The 22,779-nt window shown below is 40.7% G+C and overlaps 2 protein-coding genes across 2 annotated transcripts in view; both read left to right on the plus strand.

Moving 5' to 3' along the window:
- LOC125883950 (trichohyalin-like) overlaps positions 1–7,718 on the plus strand; it is a 55,202-nt gene extending 47,484 nt beyond the window's left edge. Inside the window, exons 15-24 of the mRNA XM_049568613.1 lie at positions 2,115–2,198; positions 2,316–2,399; positions 2,517–2,600; positions 2,837–2,920; positions 3,813–3,896; positions 5,200–5,307; positions 5,917–6,012; positions 6,126–6,209; positions 6,325–6,401; positions 7,081–7,718. Of these exons, the coding sequence (XP_049424570.1) occupies positions 2,115–2,198; positions 2,316–2,399; positions 2,517–2,600; positions 2,837–2,920; positions 3,813–3,896; positions 5,200–5,307; positions 5,917–6,012; positions 6,126–6,209; positions 6,325–6,372 (756 nt within the window). The 3' untranslated portion in view covers positions 6,373–6,401; positions 7,081–7,718. The remainder of the gene's footprint in view (positions 1–2,114; positions 2,199–2,315; positions 2,400–2,516; positions 2,601–2,836; positions 2,921–3,812; positions 3,897–5,199; positions 5,308–5,916; positions 6,013–6,125; positions 6,210–6,324; positions 6,402–7,080) is intronic.
- Positions 7,719–17,379: 9,661 nt separating this feature from the next.
- LOC125883989 (uncharacterized) lies at positions 17,380–22,541 on the plus strand. Its single transcript, XM_049568681.1, has 6 exons — positions 17,380–17,497; positions 17,882–17,899; positions 18,390–18,497; positions 19,127–19,201; positions 21,922–22,005; positions 22,473–22,541. Exons 1-6 carry the CDS (start codon positions 17,456–17,458, stop codon positions 22,491–22,493), a joined length of 348 nt encoding a protein of 115 aa, XP_049424638.1. The 5' UTR covers positions 17,380–17,455; the 3' UTR covers positions 22,494–22,541.
- Positions 22,542–22,779: the final 238 nt, after the last annotated feature.

Raw genomic sequence — 22,779 nt, forward strand, 5'->3', positions numbered from 1 at the left:
TGTTGGACATTGTTGGTGCTGTAGCAGAGCTGAAGAGAGGCAAGGCACTCAGGAGCACACATAAGGGTCACATCCTTTAGAAGTTCCTGCAAAAACCATCCCTGAGTCCTTTGTATAGAGTCTGTCCACTGGTGGATGCGTCCAACAACCACCGACTTTCACCTGGGAGGCCTGTGTTCACTTCCTGGTGTTGTACAGACAAAATGTGTTTATTTTGAAAGAGACCTTATGCTAACTGTACATTTCCTGTTAAAACAGAAATGTATTTTGGAAGCAGACAATACATGTAACAGGCAGAACCTTGCACATTATATGTTGACGTGGAGAATCCATCACCAAGTGTCAATATGTGATGAGATTGGAGTGAGAATGTGTTGGCAACTGAGAAATATACAGTCCCTTTTAATGAGACGCACAAATAAATCCTAGAGACTTGATGGTTTCTCTGTTTTGTTCGAGTCAGGAGGAACTACTGTTAATATGTGTAAGCTCAGTTTTGAACAGGATGGTTCACAGTAGAGGTGGAAATCACAAATCACATACTGAAGAGATTTATTTGTTCAGTTCAATTCAAAGATTCATAGTCACTGACTCTGTAGTTACTGTACTGGGTGTTTCAGTCAAAGTGGCAGCCAGTTTCTGGGCAGAAGTACCAGGAGGAGCAGCAGAGAAGGGAGGAAGCTGAGAACAAAGTTCAGATACTGGAGGAGATGCTGCAGACTAAAACCAAGGAGGTTTGTATTTGTATTCTCCACTAAAGATCTCATTCAGACAGATTTCCAGCCACCTATACTTCTTCTTATCAGATCCCTTTGAAAGACTCTAATCTCCAAAAGACAGAACATTTTCTACATTCGCTCATAAAAATATTGCCAAGCTTCAAAATGTCTGATATACGTGAATGAATTTTTTTGGTCACTGTTGTCATGTTCCCTAAACTCAGCTCCAGGATGAACACACCAGGAGAGAAGAAGCTGAGAGACAAGTTCAGAGGAAGCAACAGGAGCTGCAGAAGAAGACACAAGAGGTTCATCACTTTACTTTCGTCCCTTTTTTTAATTTGCTTTTATCTTCTTGCTTTTTGGCTGTATTATTTATTTTTTATTGAATCTGTATGATAAACTATACAGCAATCTTTGTACATCTAAAGAGAACTAGAAGACAGCTGAATGTAAACAATGTTTGAGTCGAAGTCAAGACTGAGAGCTGAATGACTCCAGTCCTTTTCCAGACCAAAACACAAAGGTGCTCTACAAATGTTGGTTTAAGAGACTGAAAATACTTAGTAGGAGTCTGAGCATGTCCTCCCTTAGCTGTATTTTTGTTCTCTTACTCAAACTTAAAAAAAAAAACAAACAAAAAAAAACCTCATTTCTAAATGAATCTGAGCTTTAAGTAAAGTTGAGATTTTTACTTAAACTGCAATTTTGTTGCTCTCACCTAGTCTTCCTCCATGTCTCTCACCTAGTCTTCTCTCCATGTCTCTCTTCACTCACAGTTGAAGGGAAACCAGGCTAAGACCAATGAACAGCTCCAGCAGGAGCCACAGAGAAAGGAGGAAGCTCAGAGTGAAGTGCAGGAACTGAAGAATCAGCTGGAGACCAAAATAAGAGAGGTTAATATGATTATTATTAACTCTGTGAATCTGACTGACATGTCTGCTCAACTCTTTCTCTCTGTATCTTCATGTTAATGGTCAGTTTTTAACAGTCTGGTTTATCATCTCTTAAAAGTTTCTGCAAAAATTCATCAGTGACATTTTCTCCAAATCTTTTTTTCTAATAGCTAAATAATGAATAGATAAATATAAACAAATCTTATACCTGATCTCTCTCCATCCTCTCGTCCAGGAGGAGAAGCTGAAGTCAACTGGATACAAAGACCTCTGAGTGGAGGAAGCTGCAGACAGAGGTACACACACACACACACACACACACACACACACAGAGATGTGAAACTTGCTCAGACATTGTAACTAAGTTGTTACTTAATGACCAAAATATATGTCAAATAATATTGAAAGAACTGTGAGAAACTTTCACCCAGACATTAATGTAATGTGTAAATGTTCCTCATCTAATACAGAGTCTCTTCATCTCTCTCCTCCCTCTCAGCTCCAGGAGGAGAAGACGAAGAATACAAAGTTGGAGAAAGAAGTGAAGACCTTGAAGCAGGACATACAGATGAAGGACACACAGGTTGATCTTTCACCTTCCTGTCACATTTCTCTCTTTCTATTCTCCTGAGTCAGTAGTGATGAGTAAATGTTCCTCATCTAATACAGTGTTTCTCCTCATCTCTCTCCTCCCTCTCAGCTCCAGGGTGAGAGGACAAAGAATACAAAGTTGGAGAAAGAAGTGAAGACCTTGAAGCAGGACATACAGATGAAGGACACACAGGTTGATCTTTCACCTTCCTGTCACATTTCTCTCTTTATATTCTCCTGAGTCAGTAGTGATGAGTAAATGTTCCTCATCTAATACAGTGTTTCTCCTCATCTCTCTCCTCCCTCTCAGCTCCAGGAGGAGGAGATGAAGAATATAAACTTGGAGATAGAAGTGAAGACCTTGAAGCAGGACATACAGATGAAGGACACACAGGTTGATCTTTTCACCTTCCTGTCACATTTCTCTCTTTCTATTCTCCTGAGTTACACACATACAAATCAAATATGAGCCAAATAACAAGCTTCAACAATTATCTTTAGATGTTTGTTACAGAGTCTCAAACCTACAGTAGTAAGAGATGCAGAGTGTGTGTGTAGTCAAGAGTCCATGTGTCACTGTTGTCATGTTGCCTTACATGTCTTAATCAAAGATCATGTGTCTAAACTCAGCTCCAGGATGAACACACCAGGAGAGAAGAAGCTGAGAGACAAGTTCAGAGGAAGCGACAGGAGCTGCAGAAGAAGACACAAGAGGTTCATCACTTCACTTTCATCACTGTCACTGTATTTAACTGGTATTTATTTTTATTTATTACACGGCTCTATTAAATGCTGTATTCTGATTGGTCAGTCGCAGCATTCAGCAGTCTGATATTACTGTGTAATTACTCATTACACAGTTGCTATGTAGCCCAGCGTTGCTAGGGACGCTGCCATGCAACACTGCAGCTGTCAAACAACTTCTGAGGGAAAAAACAAACAGAAGTGGCTGATTTTAACATTTCTTTTAACTTATTTGGAGAGTAGCTACAAGGATTTTGAGGAATGGGATGCCGCTGAAGAAAAAGAAATGGAGAAGGAAAGAAAAAAATCAAGCGAAAAACGGCACAAGGAACTGACACCTGAAGAGCTTCAAGTGATAGAGCAGGCGAAAGATGAGATAAATAGCCTACAAAAAAGACAACAAAATGGGCTACTGTACTATACTGTACTGTACTACTACTACTATACTGACGGACTTTCTCTGCCAAAAACAAAAGAACCCGGAATTGAATACACACTCGGCAGTCATGCTTAATGACATTTTACGCAAGTTTTATGCCTCGGGTCAGTCCACTAAGCCTGGGTGAGTACAAAACTCACCAAAAGTTGTTGAATCCAGTTGGTTTTAATGCACTTCCCGGAGGCAGACAACATTATTTATGTAACTGATAATTAGCTGTGTAATAAGCTGGATAATGTATAATGAGCCGGTGAATACTGGGAAAATAACTCTCTTTGGGATCAACTCACACACTGAATGATTCACATCAAGTTTTTACCTTAGCTGTGATGGTGTTGAACAGTCACTCATATAGCTGATAGACAGCATGTCTCTCATCTAGTCTTCCTCCATGTCTCTCTTCACTCCCAAACCATCAAACAGCTCCAGGTGCAGACACAGTTAAAGGACAGAGCTCAGAGTGAAGTGCAGACCCTGAAGAATCAGCTGGAGACCAAAATAAGAGAGGTTAATATGATGATTATTAACTTTGTGAATCTGACTGACATGTCTGCTCAACTCTTTCTCTCACTGATCTGTTTCCAGTCTTGTTTGTCCTCAGTCCATCTTAAAATGTCTCACATCTGCACTTTGTTCTTCTCACTTTTACTCATTTATTAGCATGTTGTTAAATTATACATTATTATTAGAAGCTGAGTTTTCACTTTATGATTATGTTGCATAAATCACTCTAATGGATGAATAGAGTCTGTCTCGTCATCAGTCCGTCAAGCTCCTGAAGTTCGCAGACGACACCACCCTCATTGGACTCTGAGTCCAGTGAGGGTGGGAGATTGACCAGCTGGTGACCTGGTGCAGGCTGAACAACCTGGAGCTCAATGCTCTTAAGACATTGGAGATGGTTGTAGACTTTAGGAAGAGCCCAGCCTGAATGCCTCCTCAGTCACTGTGGAGTCATTCCACTTCCTGGGGACCACCATCACCCAGGACCTCAACTGGGAGCTGAACATCAGCTTACAAAGAAGGCACATCAGAGGATGTACTTCCTGCGGCAGCTGAAGAAGTTCAACCTGCCAAAGACAATGATGGTGCACTTCTACACTGCCATCACTGAGTCCATCCTCACCTCCTCCATCACCATCTGGTACGCTGCTGCCACTGCCAAGGACAAAAGCAGACTGCAGCGTATCATTCGCTCCGCCGAGAAGGTGATTGGCTGCAATCTGCCCTCCCTCCAGGACCTGTATGCCTCCAGGACTCTGAGGCGTGCAGGAAAGATTGTGGCTGATCCCTCCCACCCTGGACACAAACTCTTTCAGACTCTCCCCTCTGGCAGGAGGCTGCGGCCCATCAGGACCAAAACCTCACGCCACAAAAACAGTTTCTTTCCATCTGCAGCTGGCCTCATCAACAAGACCAGAGACCCCCACCTACTCTGCCCCCAACCCCCTCTGTAACACACAGTTGGACATCTCTTCATCATCTCGGTCATTCACCTGTCACACACTGTATTCTGTTGATTTTGCACATCTGTACTTTGCACAACCCTATTCATGTTTACAGTGTACATATTTTTTATATTGTTATTATATTATTGTTATTTGCATTCAGATTTTATATTTAATTGTTAATAGTATTTCCTTTTTATACTTATGCTCCTAATTACTCTATATTTTTATATATTTTAAATTCTTTGTTATGCACCAATACACCAAGCCAAATTCCTTGTATGTGAAAATCTACTTGGCAATGAAACCGATTCTGATTCTGATTCTGATCAAATCTTCCTGTTGTCTCTCTTCACTGCCAGATGGAAGGAAAACAACCTGAAACCATCAGGCAGCTCCCACAGGGACAAGAGGAAGCTAAGAGTGAAGTGCAGACCCTGAAGAATCAGCTGGAGACCAAGAGAAGAGAGGTTAATATGATTATTATTAACTCTGTGAATCTGACTGACATGTCTGCTCAACTCTTTCTCTCTGTATCTTCTCCTCATCACACTGATCTGTTTCCATCTTTAAATGTCTCACAGCTTCACTTTGTTCTTCCTACATTAATTAATTAATTTAGGTTGGTTTTATTCATTATTATCATATGACAGAAATTAAACTTCATCATCACCACTGCTACATTAAAATTGGTAACTGTCACCTTTAAATTTCATAATATACCAGCCAGTGATGTTCTCTCCAAATGTTTTCCCGGGTAGCTTAAAACAAACAAACAAACAAACAAACAAACAAACTAACCTTATACCTAAAACTGATTTGTGAACGTTAAAGTAAAACCAATCTCCAAATGAACATGTGCAGTGTTGTTTAGTTCATGAGGATACAGTTAGTGTAATTACTTAAAACAATTTTAAATTAGAATCTGTGCTTTCAAGAAATAAATATCAAACACAATCAGGTCAGTCAGTTTGCTGCTACTTCTTAACCACTTAAGAGTTACTACTGGAAAGAATAAAAAACACATTTCTCACATTAACTACTAAAATGTCTCTCTTCATCCTGCTCCTACGTCTCAGTTTGAGAAGCAGCTCCAGGATGAGAAGAAGAAGAAGACAGAGTTGGAGAAGAAACTGAAGACTTTGGAGGAAGAGCTGCAGAAAAATAACACACAGGTTCATCTTATCTGCCTTTCACATTTCACACTTCTAATTCTCCTGAGTAGTGATGTGTAAATGTACTTAAACAAATACACCATGTCTCTCTTCATCTCTCTCCTGCCTCTCAGCTCCAGGGTGAGAAGATGAAGAACACAGAGCTGGAGAAAGAACTAGAGACCTTGAAGGAGGAGTCGCAGAACAAGGACAGACAGGTTCATCTTTTTTCTGTCACATTTCTCACATTGGTGTTTCCTGAAAAAGAAGCAATGTGTAAATGTATTTAATCAAATACACTGTCTTCATCCCTCTGCTCCTTCTCGGCTCCAGGGTGTGAGGAGAAGAGGATGGAGTTTCTGGAGAAAAAGAAGACCTTAAATGAGGAGCTGCAGAACAAAGACACACAGGTTCATCTCAGCTGTCTTATCATCTCTCTTCTTTTTAATTTTATTCATTCAACATTAACTTTGTTGAGACCAAGATGACTCAGAGTACTCACAAGCAAATCTTAGACACCAAGTTGTTGAAACTCCCAAGCAGATCACTTCAGACTTAAAGCCAGAGACACTTACATCAAGTAATTTACCTTTTATAGTCCCAAATTCCCAGACCCCAGCCTATACTTGAGTTTAACCCATATATTGTAGCTAGTTTAGAGTTTTCCAGTCAGTCCCCTTGTGCCCCCAGCCTTTTCTGTATAATGTATACGACAGAACAAAATACTTGTTAATATGGTAAAGACAGAAACAAATAAATGAATTTACCCTGACACCTTCTGGGGTATTTAACCACTGCATTGTACAGCAGCTCAAATCAAACATCAGGGCATCTCATTGCAACATGAAACCAACTTCATGCTTCATTTAAGACACATTTCATGCCAAATGTTGGTTAACACCAGATAACACTGGAGAAACAACAGCTGTCTATGATGAACAATGTGTCCTGACTCGGGAATCTAGTTAAAACAGTAGTTTGTTTTGTTGCCTGAGGTGTGGATGAGACTCTAAACCTGCTTTGGTTACAGCAGGTTTTAAAGTCTATGATGTGATATATGATGTAAAAACCCACTATCATTTCCAACAGGATAGCAGCTGAGATTCTGGAAGTGACCTTGGATCTGAGAGCAGCAGAGCGTATCCAGAGAGCACCATGAAGACAGCTAACATCCATAATACCAACGATATACGCTGAAATGTTAAACTGTACCACAATTCAGGAAACTTGAAAACACAAAGCATATCATATACATAAAGCACAACACACTCCTCTCCTGAAGAAATTGAATGTATGTTGATTTTTTAAAAATGTTTTGCATTGAAAAACTCACAAAATATGTTGTGTTGTCAAATGCAGGGTTTTATTCTATTTTTGTGCTTCACGTTGTGTTTGTGAAGCGTGACTTGAAGTTTTGATGCAATATATATTTTTTTACAAAGAAACCACCTCTAGTTTATCAGTAAAAACTCAAACATTTGATTCTGAAATCCCCCAAACTCAGATTTATATCAAAGTGTACTGCAGAGAAATGACTCTGCTGATGGCTTTGTCTCAGAGGGTCATGAACGTTTCATAAAGTGTTTAGAATCATTTAAGCTCCATGAATTGTTCAGAATAACTCCATGGTGTAACACAAATGTAAGTTTGATGAGGTCGTATCAGTGTTGTCATGTTTCTACAGCAAAATAATCAGAGATTCTTGTTATTGTGTGTTTTGTATCAAATCTAATGTTTAATGTTTGTTTTTTAATAAAGAGTAAAAAAAAAAGAAAGAGAAAACAAGTATCAGGCTGTTTGATGACCAGAAGTTCACAAAGATTCCTCAACACACGAGTTAACTTTTAAAATATGGAATTTACCTTTTGCTAAGCCCCGCCCCTTTGTGATGGTCCAACAAGCTGTCAGAGTAAGCATGGAGCCCACACTGTAACTAACTGCACTCCCTGAAGAAATATGATCATATTTTTGGAAAGATGCAAGAGTGATTCCAGAAAGAAGCAGACAGAGGGGTCTACAGTCTGTGTTTGAAGGATATATCCAGGATGTCAAACTGACTCAGCAGCAACAACAGGTTAAAAAGACAAAGATAGTTAGAAGCTAAAGCCCAACTATAGGCTACAGATCAGAGTGTAAAAGTGAACCACCACATCACTGCTGATCGCCACACAAGACAATGAATATGAAGGGAAACTTTGCTGATATTGAACCAGCTGTGTGACATCACAGTGTGCGCAGATGAACGGTGTTTGGCTTCACCCCCGATCTCTGCTGCTGGATGGGCAGGGATCTCCAAGGGAAGTCAAACAACGTTCATCTGCACACACTGTGATGACACACAGCTGGTTCAATATCAGCAAAGTTTCCCTGCTTCCCTTCACTGGTTCCTGTACAGCAGGGTCGGTCTTTGTTTCACTGTTATAATCATTACAAAGCAAAAGCAGCATGTGTATACATTCAGTAGGCTATATCTTCAGTAGCTAGCTAGCTAACCCTACACTTTTCAGGGTTTGATTTTGGTTTTGGAACAGGGAAGAAACGTCTATCTTTTTCCAACCTCTCCAGGTAACGAGTATCATTAATACACGACGTGCCCCAGGCACAACATTTAGCTCCAAATCCACAAAACCAGCCTGAAAATGAAGCAAATCTGAAACCACTGCATTAGAGTCAATGGAGCACAGCTGTGTTGTTATGGGACCCTGGTCTGAGTCGGCCTGATGCTACGTCATGATTGGCCAGTCTGCATCAGAGAGCGGTGCTAAGTTAAGGGTCAATTGTACAAACACATGACATGACATATATTTTCTCACGTGGCCTGTGTGTGAGAGGCTCAAATTATCACCAGCATCTAAAACTAGTCGAACTAAACCTGAACATATACTGAGAAAACAGAGAGCTCGCCTTTTAAAAATAGTTGCTGCATCAGTGCCTCTGTGGTTTAACCTTTTCTGTGCGTGACAAAGTCCGACAGTCACTGCAGGTATGAACATGTGACACAGAGAGCTCTGATACCTCACAGTGAATTAACATCCAACATGAACAGAATTAAAAGTGAGCAAACAAAGTTTATCTCTTCAGCTCAGACAGATTTACCACACAGAGCCTGATGGGAAGTTCTCTGCTTCATTAATCAGTCATTTACCTTTATTCATGACTATAAGTTATTTGTAACTGTGAGTTTGCCACAGTGCAGCAGTCCCACCAGCAGCAGCAGCAGAGGCACCATCACTATGGTGAACACCGTCCTTAAGACGAGGACGACATGTATGAAGAGGTCTGAACAGGGACAAGTCTCTCTGTGATGAGCTGCAGAGACAAGAGAACATATCTGCTGTAACATCATGACAGTATTAACAGTATGTAACAGGTTGTCTCTGAGAGCTGCTGGAGCACAAGTTGAACACTGACACATTTTAAACAGTGTCATGTCTCACCTCTGACAGCCATCCAGCTCTCTGGTGACTCTCCAGCTCCAGAGATGTGACACTTGTAGAGTCCTTCATCAGACTTGGACACACTGTGGATGGTCATCTCTCCTGTAGAGCTGCTCCTGATGAGGAGGCCATCTTTGTAGAAACCAGCTGCCAGGTTTGAGGAAGTCGTTGCCTTCTTCCACAGGGAGGACAGGACTCTCCAGGATCACTGAACCATCTGAACAAAAGAGTTTTCTCTAAAATACATTTGTTTGCTCATCTTGTGGTCTCTTCTTTAAGATAATCTGAAGAATTTCATGCAAAGCCTTCTCATAGAAACTTTTCCTTACCAGTGACAGAGATGTTGACACTGTTGCTTCTCTCTCCTCCTTCAGTCTCACACCAGTATTCTCCGCTGTCTGATGGATAGACTCTTTTGATCGTGCAAATTCTACCAAAAGATAGAACCAGGGTTCTCTCATCACATCATCACATCATCACACACAAATGTTGCAGTGTTATGATGCACAATATCAGGAGATGATACGCATGTGTCTGTGCATGTTTCTTTTGAATCCATTGCCCGACAATTCAATGGACCAATCACGACTGACACAAAAAGAAACATGTAAAAATAATTGTATATCTTTAGTGTTTATCACCCACACACTTGTCTATGATATATACAGGAATATGTACGACTTAAAGCTGACACTCAGTACTCACACAGTCTGACGCAGAGAGCTGTAACCTCCATGCTGCCTTGCTGCTGACTGACCCTCAGACTGAAATACAGCACAAGTTTAATGTAGACGAGAGCTTCCTCTTCCTGTTCAGTTTAGTTCTGATGTTGAGACAAAAGCGGGGGCCGAACTCGCTATGGCTTCATCACACGGCCGTGTGTAGCAGAATGTGGTTCAGAGGACACCAACCATGAACTGCTACAGAAAGTTACCCTTCACTCAGCACGTCTCGACACACCTGCGCTGGCTGAGACTCTTTACTGACATGAACATCATGCCAACCTTAACCTCCAGCTTGGTCTTCTCTTTGAGTGCAGTTAGGGAGTAGGGAGTGAGGGTGGGCAGCACTCTGCACTGTAGGACACCTGTCTCCATTACTGACTTTGTTTAAATTAACAGTGTCACATGTTTTGTGGGTAGGTGACGGTTGACATGACTGGCTAAACCCTGACTGACAGCTGAAAGACAAGTCGATGTTTTGTTTTGCAGAGAGAATTCTTTGAGGAAGAGCTTCTACAGTCAGCATTAACTTTGCAAATCAAGTATAACACAGTAGATGTAGTTTGGCTTCAGACAGTGTGAACCCAATAAACACGTCCTGTTCTGGCCCCTGCAGTCAGATAACAGACCCAACAACAACCTCATGACCCCACCCCCCTTGTCAGAGACACATTGTTATTGCTCCTGTTGGCTTTTATTGAAGCTGTAATATTTTGTACCAGTGATCAAATATCAGTCAAGGCTCAAAGTTCACTCACAGTAAAGCTGAGCACAGGAAAATGGCCGACACATCACGCAGCAGGTACGTCGTCTTATGAATTTATTCTGGTCTATTCTACATGTCTTCAAATAAATCTAAGTGTGCATTTAATCTCAGTGGTTTATAAAACAGCAATAAAGTTTATTTTATAGCCTTTGTGTGCAGTAAATGTCGACGCCGTGTTGGCATGCAGGGACATACACTGCATATGTATACAGATTTTTTTAGTTGATTCAAAACTGAATTTTTAAATCAGTCAAGTCACATAAAAAGATGAAACAACAAAACATTTTGTTTTGTAAGAAGTACTCAATAGATGTTACGTTTCAACTTCCGTACTTAAAGTCTGAAAATCTCATTACTGCTGCTCTTTTTTCTGTATTTAAAGCTGTCTCTCACAACTCTGCCAACCTTACAGAGGTGCACTAATTCATAGTTTGAGTGCTCCTTTAAGCCTTTTAATACAGTGTGTCACTGGTTTATTTATTATATCTGCAGGATGACTCACCAGACAAACGGACTATCCCTTCAGTCTCCACTCAGACCAGTCAGTGTTTTGGTTTTCCATCTGCTTCTAACACACTCATGTCGAGGTAACTCACACAGCATTTCACATGATATCTAACAAATTAGTGCCACACGAATAACGTTTCATACGTAACACAAAGTCACGTATGTTAGGTTTAAGAAAGTAAAGATACCTAGATTAGGTTTAGGGGGAAAAAAAATCACATGCTTCTTATACAGTTGTTGTACTTCTTAAATACTTACAGTGTAAGTTATCTCCCCTTTCCTCTAAAATACCCTGTAAATACCCAGTACTTACAAAATACTTACAACATAAGTCATTCCTCCTTCCCTTTAAAACACCCTGTAGGTATGTCCAAATACTTATAGTCTCAATCAGTCTCTGCACAAATGTTACTCTTTTGTTCCTTTGCACCTACTTTTAAATACCAGTATGAACTGGTAAGTATTTTACATGTACTGATTCATACAATGATATAACACCACAACTCGACTGTCCCAGGACGTATTAGATTAGATTATTAAGTGTTACCATTACATCATATGCAATACTGTGATATCTTCATCAATTTAAACTTAAAATGCTTAACAATCAAAGTGTTGGTGATAAAATTCTGCAAAGAAAATCACAGATAATTCTTCTGGTATTGTTGAATACTAATAAATAATCAATATTTGGTGAAATAAAAAAAGCCATTCATACAGACTAAATTACAGTAAGACACTCGATGTCACTGCTGACTCACAAATTGACATATCTAAACACATTTGAAATGTGATGCAAATCATGTCTGGGCCAAGAGTGACAGATTTCTGAACTGACCATAGGTTGCAGTGAGGCAAACTTAAATCACTGAAAAAATATTTCAGCTCTGTAGGATGTGGCGGTGGTTTATTTAGATATTTGGAAGTTGGAATGCGAAAGGTCTAGAAATTAAGATTTGATGTAATGAGCTACGCCCACTCAAGGCAATTTTCCCCAATTTTATTCAACCACTGAGTCATGACTTAACTTGTGGGAACCAAATTTCATATGAATCTCTGTAGCTGATTAAGGGATACAAACACACACAATTGTGGCGCACCCTAGTGGAAAAATATCCAAAGGCAGTGAAGTGAAGTTGGGACCTAGCATCCGAACATGTGCGCCAAGTTTGGTTGTAATTGCTTGAGCCATATAGACGTTTCCTTGACAAGTTCAGATCAGTAAGGTCCATTGATGAGCCTGCCAAAGTTTTGAGCTGATTAGCCCAATGGTTTCTGATGAATTCTGGATATTAAATGTCAAGAAAATTGACAAACTTGATACTTTTGGAGAAGACGACCATTGGAGTGAAGGTGATGATGAATTGAGACATTAAAATGATGAAAGTTTTTTTACTCTAAGCTAGGCTGTTTGAGGTAATTGCAAAAAAGTAAACTTGATTGTCATAGCACCACCTTGAGGTGAGTAAATGCAATTGCATGTGCCTCAGAAGTATGGGGTTTGTGAAGTGGCGCACACTGAAATTAACGGCAATATTTTGCCACATTTAGCTTCAAACAATGTTTAAAAAAGTGGTGTGTCACTTTTTACATTTAAAGCAATATTCGAAATATGTTAAATATAATGTCACAGTTAAATCTAAATATTAAATGTTAAACTGAAATGTTAAATCTAAATCTAGATGTTTAATCTAAACCTAAATGTTAAATGTTTTTCTTGTTTTTTAAGATTTTTTGGGCATTTTAGCGTTCAATCGACAGGAAAGACAAGTGTGAAAGGGGGAGAGAGAGGGGGAGTGACATACAGGAAGCGGCCACAGGCTGGAGTCGAACCCGAGCCCCTGCGGCAACAGCCCTGCACATGGGGCGGCCGCTCCACCACCAAGCCACTGACGCCCCAAATGTTAAATGTTAAATCTAAATCTAAAGTGTACCGATAAGAGAATGTACCAATGAATTCCACACCCTCCATGTTAGCAGATGGGACACTTAAAACTACAAAGTACACAGCAAATAAAATTTCCCCAAACATGGTTTCTGTCATTGTAGGTAGTTCTTATCATGCTGATGTATGTTCAAGTGTTCATTTTCTCCGAATAGTTTGGTTTTAATTCGTTATTTGATGCTATAAACACAGTCTGACCATCTCAAGCTTTTATTTTGCTACTTCTGCTGACCGGCAGTGTATTTAGTTTCACCAAGCACATTTAGATTTAAATGTAACATTTAGATTCAACAGTTAACGTTTAGATTTATCATTTGGATTTAACATTTAGATTTAGATATAACATTTAATATTTAGATTTAACTGTGACATTATATTTAACATATTTCAGATATTTCTGTAAATGTGGTGAAAAGTGACTTTAAAAAAATTCACACCCCTTTTTTAAACATTGTTTGAAGCTAAATGTGATAAAATGTTGCTGTTACTTTGAGTGCGAGCCACTTTACAAACGACACCCCATACAGAAGTGGGTGATATGCAACCCACCTTCCAATTTTAGATTTAATCATCGTTGTCGCTGCACAGACACTTTGAGAGAAGAAAAGGGGGATAACAAGAGAAAAAGAATCCCTTCATGTTGATAAAAAATGTCATATTCAAATTTTCTCAAAATGTAACAGGAAACTTTAGAAGACAGTGCCAATTTAATAAAGAAGATCTGTTTCTTTCAGGTGAATCTCAGTTGATTGGTCCACCTCATTCGATAGTAGCAGAAGTTGGTGATGACATCATTTTGCCATGTCACCTGGAACCTGTGATGGATGTTACTGCAGAGACATTGGAGTGGAAGAGATTTGACCTCAAACAAAGATTTGTCCATGTGCTGCGTGCTGGTCAGAACCTTGAGCATGTAAAAAATCTGTCCTACAGAGGAAGAACATCACTGTTTACTGATGAACTGAAGAGAGGAAACATTTCACTCAAACTCTCCAAAGTACAACTCTCTGATCGAGGAATATATCACTGTGACATTCCAGAACTGGGAAAACAATCTTGAGTTAAGCTTGTTGTTGGTAAGTAGACAATACAGTTTGTGTTCAGAGTGCAGTTTGGTGAAGGCTGAGCATTCCTCTTCAGGACTTTGGTGACAAGAGCTTTCTGACATTGATGTTGGGAAATTAACTGTGCAACCAGAGTACGATATCAAACCAGTCTTATGATAAATGAATGCTCTACTTTGACATAACATCCACCGAGCCACATTGATCCTGACCAACTAAAGGTCAGTTAGCCGCAGACGGCCTACGTCTTTGTAACCTAGGCTGCCATAACTAAGAAGTAGGGGGCTGGAACTATTGCCTAACCTTGCAGGGGGTCGAAAGAAAACCATAAGACAACCAAACACACCAAATTTTCCTGCTTATCAAGAAGGACAGAAACTAAGGTTACAATATTGTAACCCTAGTTCTATAAGTACAGTGGAGCCCTCCACTGGAGTCTTCGGATATTACTACTCCTCCAGTCACTACACACGCACTGAGATCCGAATAAATGTAGCTGACCCATCAGAACATGCCTACATGAATATAAATGACCCCACCCTATGTAAGGAGGCATCCTACACCCTCTCTGGCATATGGTGTAGGAGCAACAGACTAGAACAAGGGTTACAGCATTGTAACCATCATAGTATCTCACAGAGGCTCCGTCTTCCTCTGCACTTTATGGGTACAGTGGGTGGAGTCTGATGAATGAACGTTCTGTCACAACATAGCATCGACCCAGCCACACTGATACTGATACTGCTTAAGGTGAGTCACCATAGCTCACATAGTTCATTATAAACTAGACCAGCGCAGTGTAGAAGTAGGGGGCCCCAGCCAAACCAAGTGGTGAGCCACAGAACTGGGTGGAGCTGTGGCCTAACCCTGCAGGGATTGAAAGACAAGCAAAAGACACCACATTCCCTGGGTCATCAAGGAACACAAAGACATGCTGGTGTATCATGCTCAAAAGGGTAGTCAGGTGTAATACGACTGACCGTTTCACCTGTCCTGTGTCGTTCCAGTGAGCACAGACCACGAAAAAGAGCCTGACATGACCAAGAGATAGATCCGTATGAACCTGCAGGGCGTACACCTGGACATACACCCTGCTGAACAAGGCCGCAGACACTGCCACACCACATGTGCAGTGTGCGTCGACCACAGTGGCAGGGTTTCTGCCCGCCTGCCTGTAGGCTTTGAAGATGCACTCACAAAGTCATCTCAGAGGGTATTTCTTGGATAGGGCCATCACCAAAGCACACAAACAGCTATACAGTGCATGTGATGGGAGCCGTGCATTCATTCAGCTCATGGGGTGGAGTACAAAAAGCATCTAACTGTATTACTCTCGACCCAAACAAACTCCTTCCGTTCTTGGTAACAAAGGAGGGATTTGGTCTGACAGAAGCCCCACTGCAGTCACCACAAAGCAGAAAGCAATAAGGCTGCACTGGCTGGCCAGTTGGTTCACATACTGTCATAGCTGAGGTAAATGCAAGCAGCAAAACTGTCTTGGATGAAAACAACAGAGGAGCGCTCCAGAGGTCCTAATGGATCCTTCATCAAGATCTTGAGCACCGATGACAGATCCTATTGCAAAGAGGAGGCATGCATCACCAGGCGCTGCCTCCTGACCCCCTGCAAGAACCTCCTCAAGGAGAGGGTGGGCAAAGACCAGTCTATTGCCAAAACCCTCATGGCAGGAAGGGGTGACTGCTGCGTGGCATGTGACAGCCCTCTATCAATCAAACACTGCAAAAAGAAAAGAAAAGAGCCAACTGCACATGACAGGGGATCTAGCCCCTTTTCCTCACTCCAGCGTTGGAACAGGCAGTGGTGCAGCCTGGATGATTTGCACAACATGCACAGACAATCCAGCCTTCCTCAGCCTGTCCCTCTCAGGAGCCAGGCCTGGAGGGGTTGTAGCTTGTGCTTTTGGCGTGGAAGAAAAGCCTGGCTCACCACCGCTACAAGCACAGCAGCTGTCGGAAACCCAGGTGTCTGTATAAAGTTTAGCATCATCACCGTCTTACCCTGCCGCAGTGTGCAAACTGCGTGCTGCAGGGCAGTCCGTCTGTGTTCAAAAGCCCAAAGAAAAATCTTTTCATCTATTTATGATTAAGAAAAGTGATTTTTCTGTGAAATGCTCTCACATTTAAGCTTTGCAAATGTGGATATTTTGAAGCTTCTTTAATTAGGTTCTTCTCTTAATTTTGAGAGTTTGGAGATTGTAAATTAATTGTCGAAATGTCCCTTTTACTGACACCCTGGTTAAACTTTGTCTTTGCTCAGCATCAGGTGCTGTCTTCTCACCTAACATCAGTTTATCTGGGATAGACCAAAAGAAAGGACGAGTGATTTTACTCTGTGAGTCTAAAAGCTGGCATCCAGAGCCTGAGGTGTTGTGGCTGGACGGTGAGGGAAAGCTCCTCTCTGCTGGACCTACAGAGACAGTCAGAGGTCCTGATGACCTCTATACTGTCAGCAGCAGAGTGACTGTGGAGAAGAGACACAGCAACAGCTTCACCTGTAGAGTCCAACAGAGGAACATCAACCAGACCACAGAGACACACATCCAGGTTCCAGGTTAACATGAATTATATATTTTAATGTGTTCACTGTTTTAGTTTCAGATGGCAGAGCTTCAGTTTTATATAAATGCCACATTTGTCATTTCAGATGATTTCTTTAAGGTCCAGTCCAGTTCTTCTTCCACCATCACTGGTTTGGCTGTTAGTTTGGCTGTTTGCATCCTGTTGATTCTGTTACTTGTCTATTGTGTGTGGAAACAGACACAACAGAACCAGTAAGTCACAGATTCATTACAGTCAAGTTATTCTCACAGGTTGGAGATAGTGATATGAACTGTACCACTGTGTAAATGACATTTATTTTGTTTACTTCATATCCAAAATAAAAAAATGCACTTTAATGTGTTTAACAGTTTAACTCTGCTGCCTTTGTTTGACACAGAGACCAAGAGAAGCCCCTCAGATGAACCTGATAAAGGATGAAGGGAGAATCCCTCTGGAGAAGAAATGAAGTCTCTGAAGGGAGAAGAGGAAAAGAAGAGCAATAGTGTGAGTTAACAAACAGGACACTTTCAGTGGAGGGAGAAAAAACAAGAGCAGGAAAATTAAAATTAAAGAGGAATGTGGTTTTACAAAGTGGCGAGGCTCGTCCTGGACTCAGCACCTTTATTGAACAGACAAACCCAAACAGCAGATCCATCAGGTCTGCACTGAGAGGGGACTGTAGTCACTTACAGGTCCACCTCCTTCAGCCAATCATACTTTTCTGTCAGAGCTTCTAAACTATCAAACACTGTCCCATCTGAGATAAGAAACTGTCTCACCTCTCACAGCTTCACACCAAGACTCAAGACGCTCATCTAAACACTGTTGTTGATATATCTGGCTGCTAACATGCTGCTAACTTGCTTTATGTCCTCTGCCCGTTGCCAGGCAACCGACTCTGCATGGGTATGTATGAAATATGTTTTCCTATCAGCATGGCTAACTGTGTGTTGCATGGCTTGTGTGTTAGTGCACGAGACCATACTGCGAACATGTAACTGCATCTGTTAACATTGTGTTAAGAACCACATGATGGCTATTGTGTTTTATCTAGGTTTACTCTTTACTGCTGCTCTGTGTGTAATGCTTAGCTGTGTGTTGGTGCTTCATGTTGCTTGCATGTCTGTTTGTGTGTGTGTGTGTGTGTGTGTGTTTAAGAGCTGCAGGCTGGTTCACAGTAGTGGTGGAGTCACAAATCACTTTACTAAAAAAAAAAAAAAAAAAAATATATATATATATATATATATATATATATATATTTTGTTCAGTTCAAGTCTACGAGTCATTGTCTCTGCATCTTTGGTTACTATTCAAACTCACTGAGATCAAGACTGTTTTATGCCCTGTTCTCAGTGAGTGGTAAGCTCATAGCTTTCTCTCCTCTCTCTTGTTAAAGTGTCCATTAGTTTCCAGGCGGAGGTTCCTGGAGGAGCAGCAGAGGAGGGAGGAAGCTGAGAGACAAGTTCAGAGGAAGCAACAGGAGCTGCAGAAGAAGACACAAGAGGTTCATCACTTTACTTTGAGTATATATTTCACTGTCATTGCTCTTTTTGTTTATCTTTTCATTAACACACTGGTTTGTTTCCAGACATCTAATGTTTTTGTGTCTTGTTTCCAGTCTTGTTTGTCCTCAGTCCATCTTTAAATGTCTCACAGCTGCTCTTTGTTCTTCTCACTTTTACCCCTTTATCAGCTCAGTAATCACTTGATCCATTATTATCATATGACAGAAACTAAACTTCAGAATTCCCTCCACTGCATTAATAAAACCTCTAACTCTGACCATAAACACACCACATGCCAACTTCATGTAAATTATTGATTTGTAAAGAGTTTGGTTTCATCATGGTAGACCTTAAGACACTGATATTTTCTTTAAATCTTTCTCCCTGGTAGCAAAAAAAAAAGAAGAAGAAAAAGACAGAGAAACTAAAGTAATGAGTCTTCAGCTGTGATCAGTGTGATAATGTGTGATGTGTGTGATTCAACCAACGTGCTGCTGACAACAACTACTGCCTGACCTGTTCAGAGGAAAAACACATTTCTCTCTTTATATTCTCCTGAGTCAGTAGTGATGAGTAAATGTTCCTCATCTAATACAGTGTTTCTCCTCATCTCTCTCCTCCCTCTCAGCTCCAGGGTGAGAGGACAAAGAATACAAAGTTGGAGAAAGAAGTGAAGACCTTGAAGCAGAAGAAGACAAAACAGGTTAATGATTTTACTTTCATCACTGTCACTGTATTTAACTTTCATTGCTCTTTTTATTTGTAAATATTTCCATCAACATATTGATTTGTTTCCAGCTATCTCAGTGTTTCCTCTCCCTGAACATTTTTAAAACAGGTTTTTTTCTTGTCTATTTGTGAACTGTAATAACTATTTGTTTTAAAGCCTTCAGCAGTTTATTTTATTTTCATATATATCAGAAAGGAAAATGATCACATGTGAAACACTGATTTTTAACTGCATGAGAAAAAAAGCTATTGAAATGAATGTGGAGAAAACATTCATTTATATCCAGACATTAAGGCAGTGTACTTAATCACATGTAATGTGTTCATGTGTGTCCTCCCTCTCAGCTCCAGGAGGAGAAGAAGAGCAGGAAGGAGTTTGAGGAGAAGGTGAAGGCCTTGGAGCAGGAGCTGCAGAACAAGAACACACAGGTTCATCTTCTTACATACTTGTCCCATTTTCCTTACTTGACATTATCCTGATTAACGTACAAAGAAATCACATCAAACACAAATAATAACCTTCAGTCGTTTGTGAATGAATTTGTATAACTTTGTGTATCTTCCATCAACACACTGATTTGTTTCCAGCCATCGACCTGTTTCTTCCCCTGGAAACATTTTCACAATGTGTTCTTCTCTTCTCATGTTTTGGCTGTATTATTGATTCCTGTCAAAGCCTCAAACTGTTGATTTGATTTCTGCATATTCAATATGAAACCAGCTGAAGTAAGAACAGAAATGTGCACCGTAAACTACAGAACAGGAAGCAGTTAAACACAGTTTACATGTAAATAACAACAGAAGACAGCTGAGTGTTTCCAGTGAGTCAGGTGTTACATTCAGGTCCTGTATGTTGTTCTTCATTCACATTACAGTCAGTAGAGTCCAGACTGAGAGCACAATGGCCACAACAGTAACATGCTCCACAAACTGTGATTTGAAAAACTGATGATACTGAGCAGGAGGCTCTTTGGATCAACTCACACACTGAATGACTCTCATCAAGTTGTTACCTCAGCTGTGATGGTGTTGGATAATCACTCGAGACCAAGAGAAGAGAGGTTAATATGATTATTATTAACTCTGTGAATCTGACTGACATGTCTGCTCAACTCTTTCTCTCTGTTTCTTCTCCTCATCACACTGATCTGTTTCCATCTTTAAATGTTTTTTTCATGTGTAATAATCTCTTTTAAATTTCAGCATATACCAGTGAAACAACACCAACCAAGCAAAACAAAGCAAAACAAAATCATTCATTAAATCTTGTTAAAGGGCCAGTGTGTAAAATGGGTTGAAAACAGTGACATCAGTGGTCAAATTCTAGATTGCAGGGCTCACTCGCTCACCCCTCCCGTCGGGTAAATGACGGTGGCCTCATAGGGACAAAAAGCCTTGTGCAGACACAAATTTTTCAGGAGTAGGTCTATCTATCGACGAGGTGAATATTTATTTAGAAATCTAAACCATGTTACGATATTGTAATGAATCCCTCACGAGCAGGAGACCAGAGGAGCATTCAGGAAAAAGGCCCGTTTATTTGAGCACTCCAAAAACTCCGGTAACACTCCAGGGGGTAAAAGACTCCGTCCCAAACTCTGACTCTTCTGGCGTAACACACACACTTCATACACACATACTCGTTTACCATACCGAGTGGGGACTCCCCTCCTCTCTCTGCTCCACCAATCTCCAGCCCGCACACTGACTGACAGCGTAGCCTGTAAACAGAGCTCAGCTGTTTATTTAGCCTAGCAATATCTCCGGACTATAGTAGCTGCAATGGACGACTTTGAACGCAACTTTGAAGAGTTTCTTGTAGCGGACACAGACCCAGAGCCATACCTGTTTGAGCCGGAGCATACAGATGAGGAACTCCATGTGTTTGATGCTGAGCGGGCGAGAAGAGAGGCTGAATGCACAGGATGGGATTCGGTGCTACTGCTGCCATCGTTGGGGAGATATATCATCAGGTGGAAAAGCGCTGCAGAGAGTGCATCACAAGGAGTGAAGTTGCAAACTTTATAACTAAAAAAAACTTTTCACTACTCTCTATCTATGAACTACTAACACTCTGCTGTTTCCTCCTCCTTCTTCCTTCCTTCTGCTGTCTTCGTTGGTTTATTTATACACGTGAAACGCTTTCTCTGGCTGGCTGGATTGTCCGCTCGGGCTGCCGTACATACATGGCGGCGCAAGATGGCGACCTCTCTAAAGCAAGGCCCTTGCTATATATATATATATAAGCATAATTATAAGGCTACGAAAACCAAACAAATTTTATTTTATAGCGATTATACACTTATATAAACATATTAATGGATAGAATATTCAGATTCAGATTCAGATTGACAATAAACCATGCCAAATATTACACACTGGCCCTTTAAACTAAAATAAAAGTCCTAAAACCAATATTCAATACTGTCACTACACTGCCTGCTCTGACATCAACATCTGTCTGTCTGTCTGTCTGTCTGTCTGTCTGTCGGAAGAAGCTGCAGACAGACAGACACACACACACACACAAACAAACAAACAAACAAACACACACACACACACACACACACACACACACAGACCTGTTCAGAGGAAAAACACATTTCTCTCTTTATATTCTCCTGAGTCAGTAGTGATGAGTAAATGTTCCTCATCTAATACAGTGTTTCTCCTCATCTCTCTCCTCCCTCTCAGCTCCAGGAGGAGAAGAAGAGCAGAATGGAGTTTGAGGAGAAGGTGAAGACCTTGGAGCAGGAGCTGCGGAGGAAGACACAAGAGGTTCATCATTTTACTTTCATCACTGTGACTGTATTTAACTTTCATTTCTTTCTTTGTATGTCTTCTCATCAACACACTGATTTGTTTCCAGACATCTAATTGTTTGTTTCCTCTGAAAACATTTTGAAGAGGTGCTTTTTTCTTTTCACTCTTTGGCTGTATTTTATTCCTTCTCAGAACCTCCTGTTGTTAATTTAATTTTCAAATATTAAAGATATGAAACAAACTACAGTAACAACACAGATGTACAACATCTATGCTCCACAAATGGTGGTTAGAGAACCTGAAAATACTGAGCGGGAGTGCTTTTGGGATCAGTTTAATTCCTGAATAAATCAGAGCTTTAAGTTGAGCTTTCACCTTAAGTGTGCTTGTGTTGCATAATAACTGCCAAGAGTAACAAAAAGAGCATGTCTTTTATTTTTAATCTTCCTTTTCTTTTCCTCTATGTCTCTCATCACCCCCAGCTCGGGGAGAAAACAGGCTGAAACCATACGAGAGATCCAACTGAGGTTCTGGGCCACGGATCTGAGAACAGCATAGAGTGAGCACGCTGCTCTAATACAGAAGCTCTTAGGATGGAATGCTGATGTGTTGTCTTTGTTCTGCGGCACATTGACATTTAAACACACAGTGAGACCAACCACATGTTCCCCTCATCAGACAGCAACACTGCGGACAACCAACATAAACTCACATCACACACTGTTTAATACTGATCATCATCAAGAAATGAACATAAAGAGAGTTATAGTCTGTAATGATGCACGCTGA

This window comes from Epinephelus fuscoguttatus, linkage group LG23 (assembly GCF_011397635.1).
Source record: "Epinephelus fuscoguttatus linkage group LG23, E.fuscoguttatus.final_Chr_v1".
In the NCBI taxonomy this organism is placed as follows: Eukaryota; Metazoa; Chordata; class Actinopteri; order Perciformes; family Serranidae; genus Epinephelus; species Epinephelus fuscoguttatus.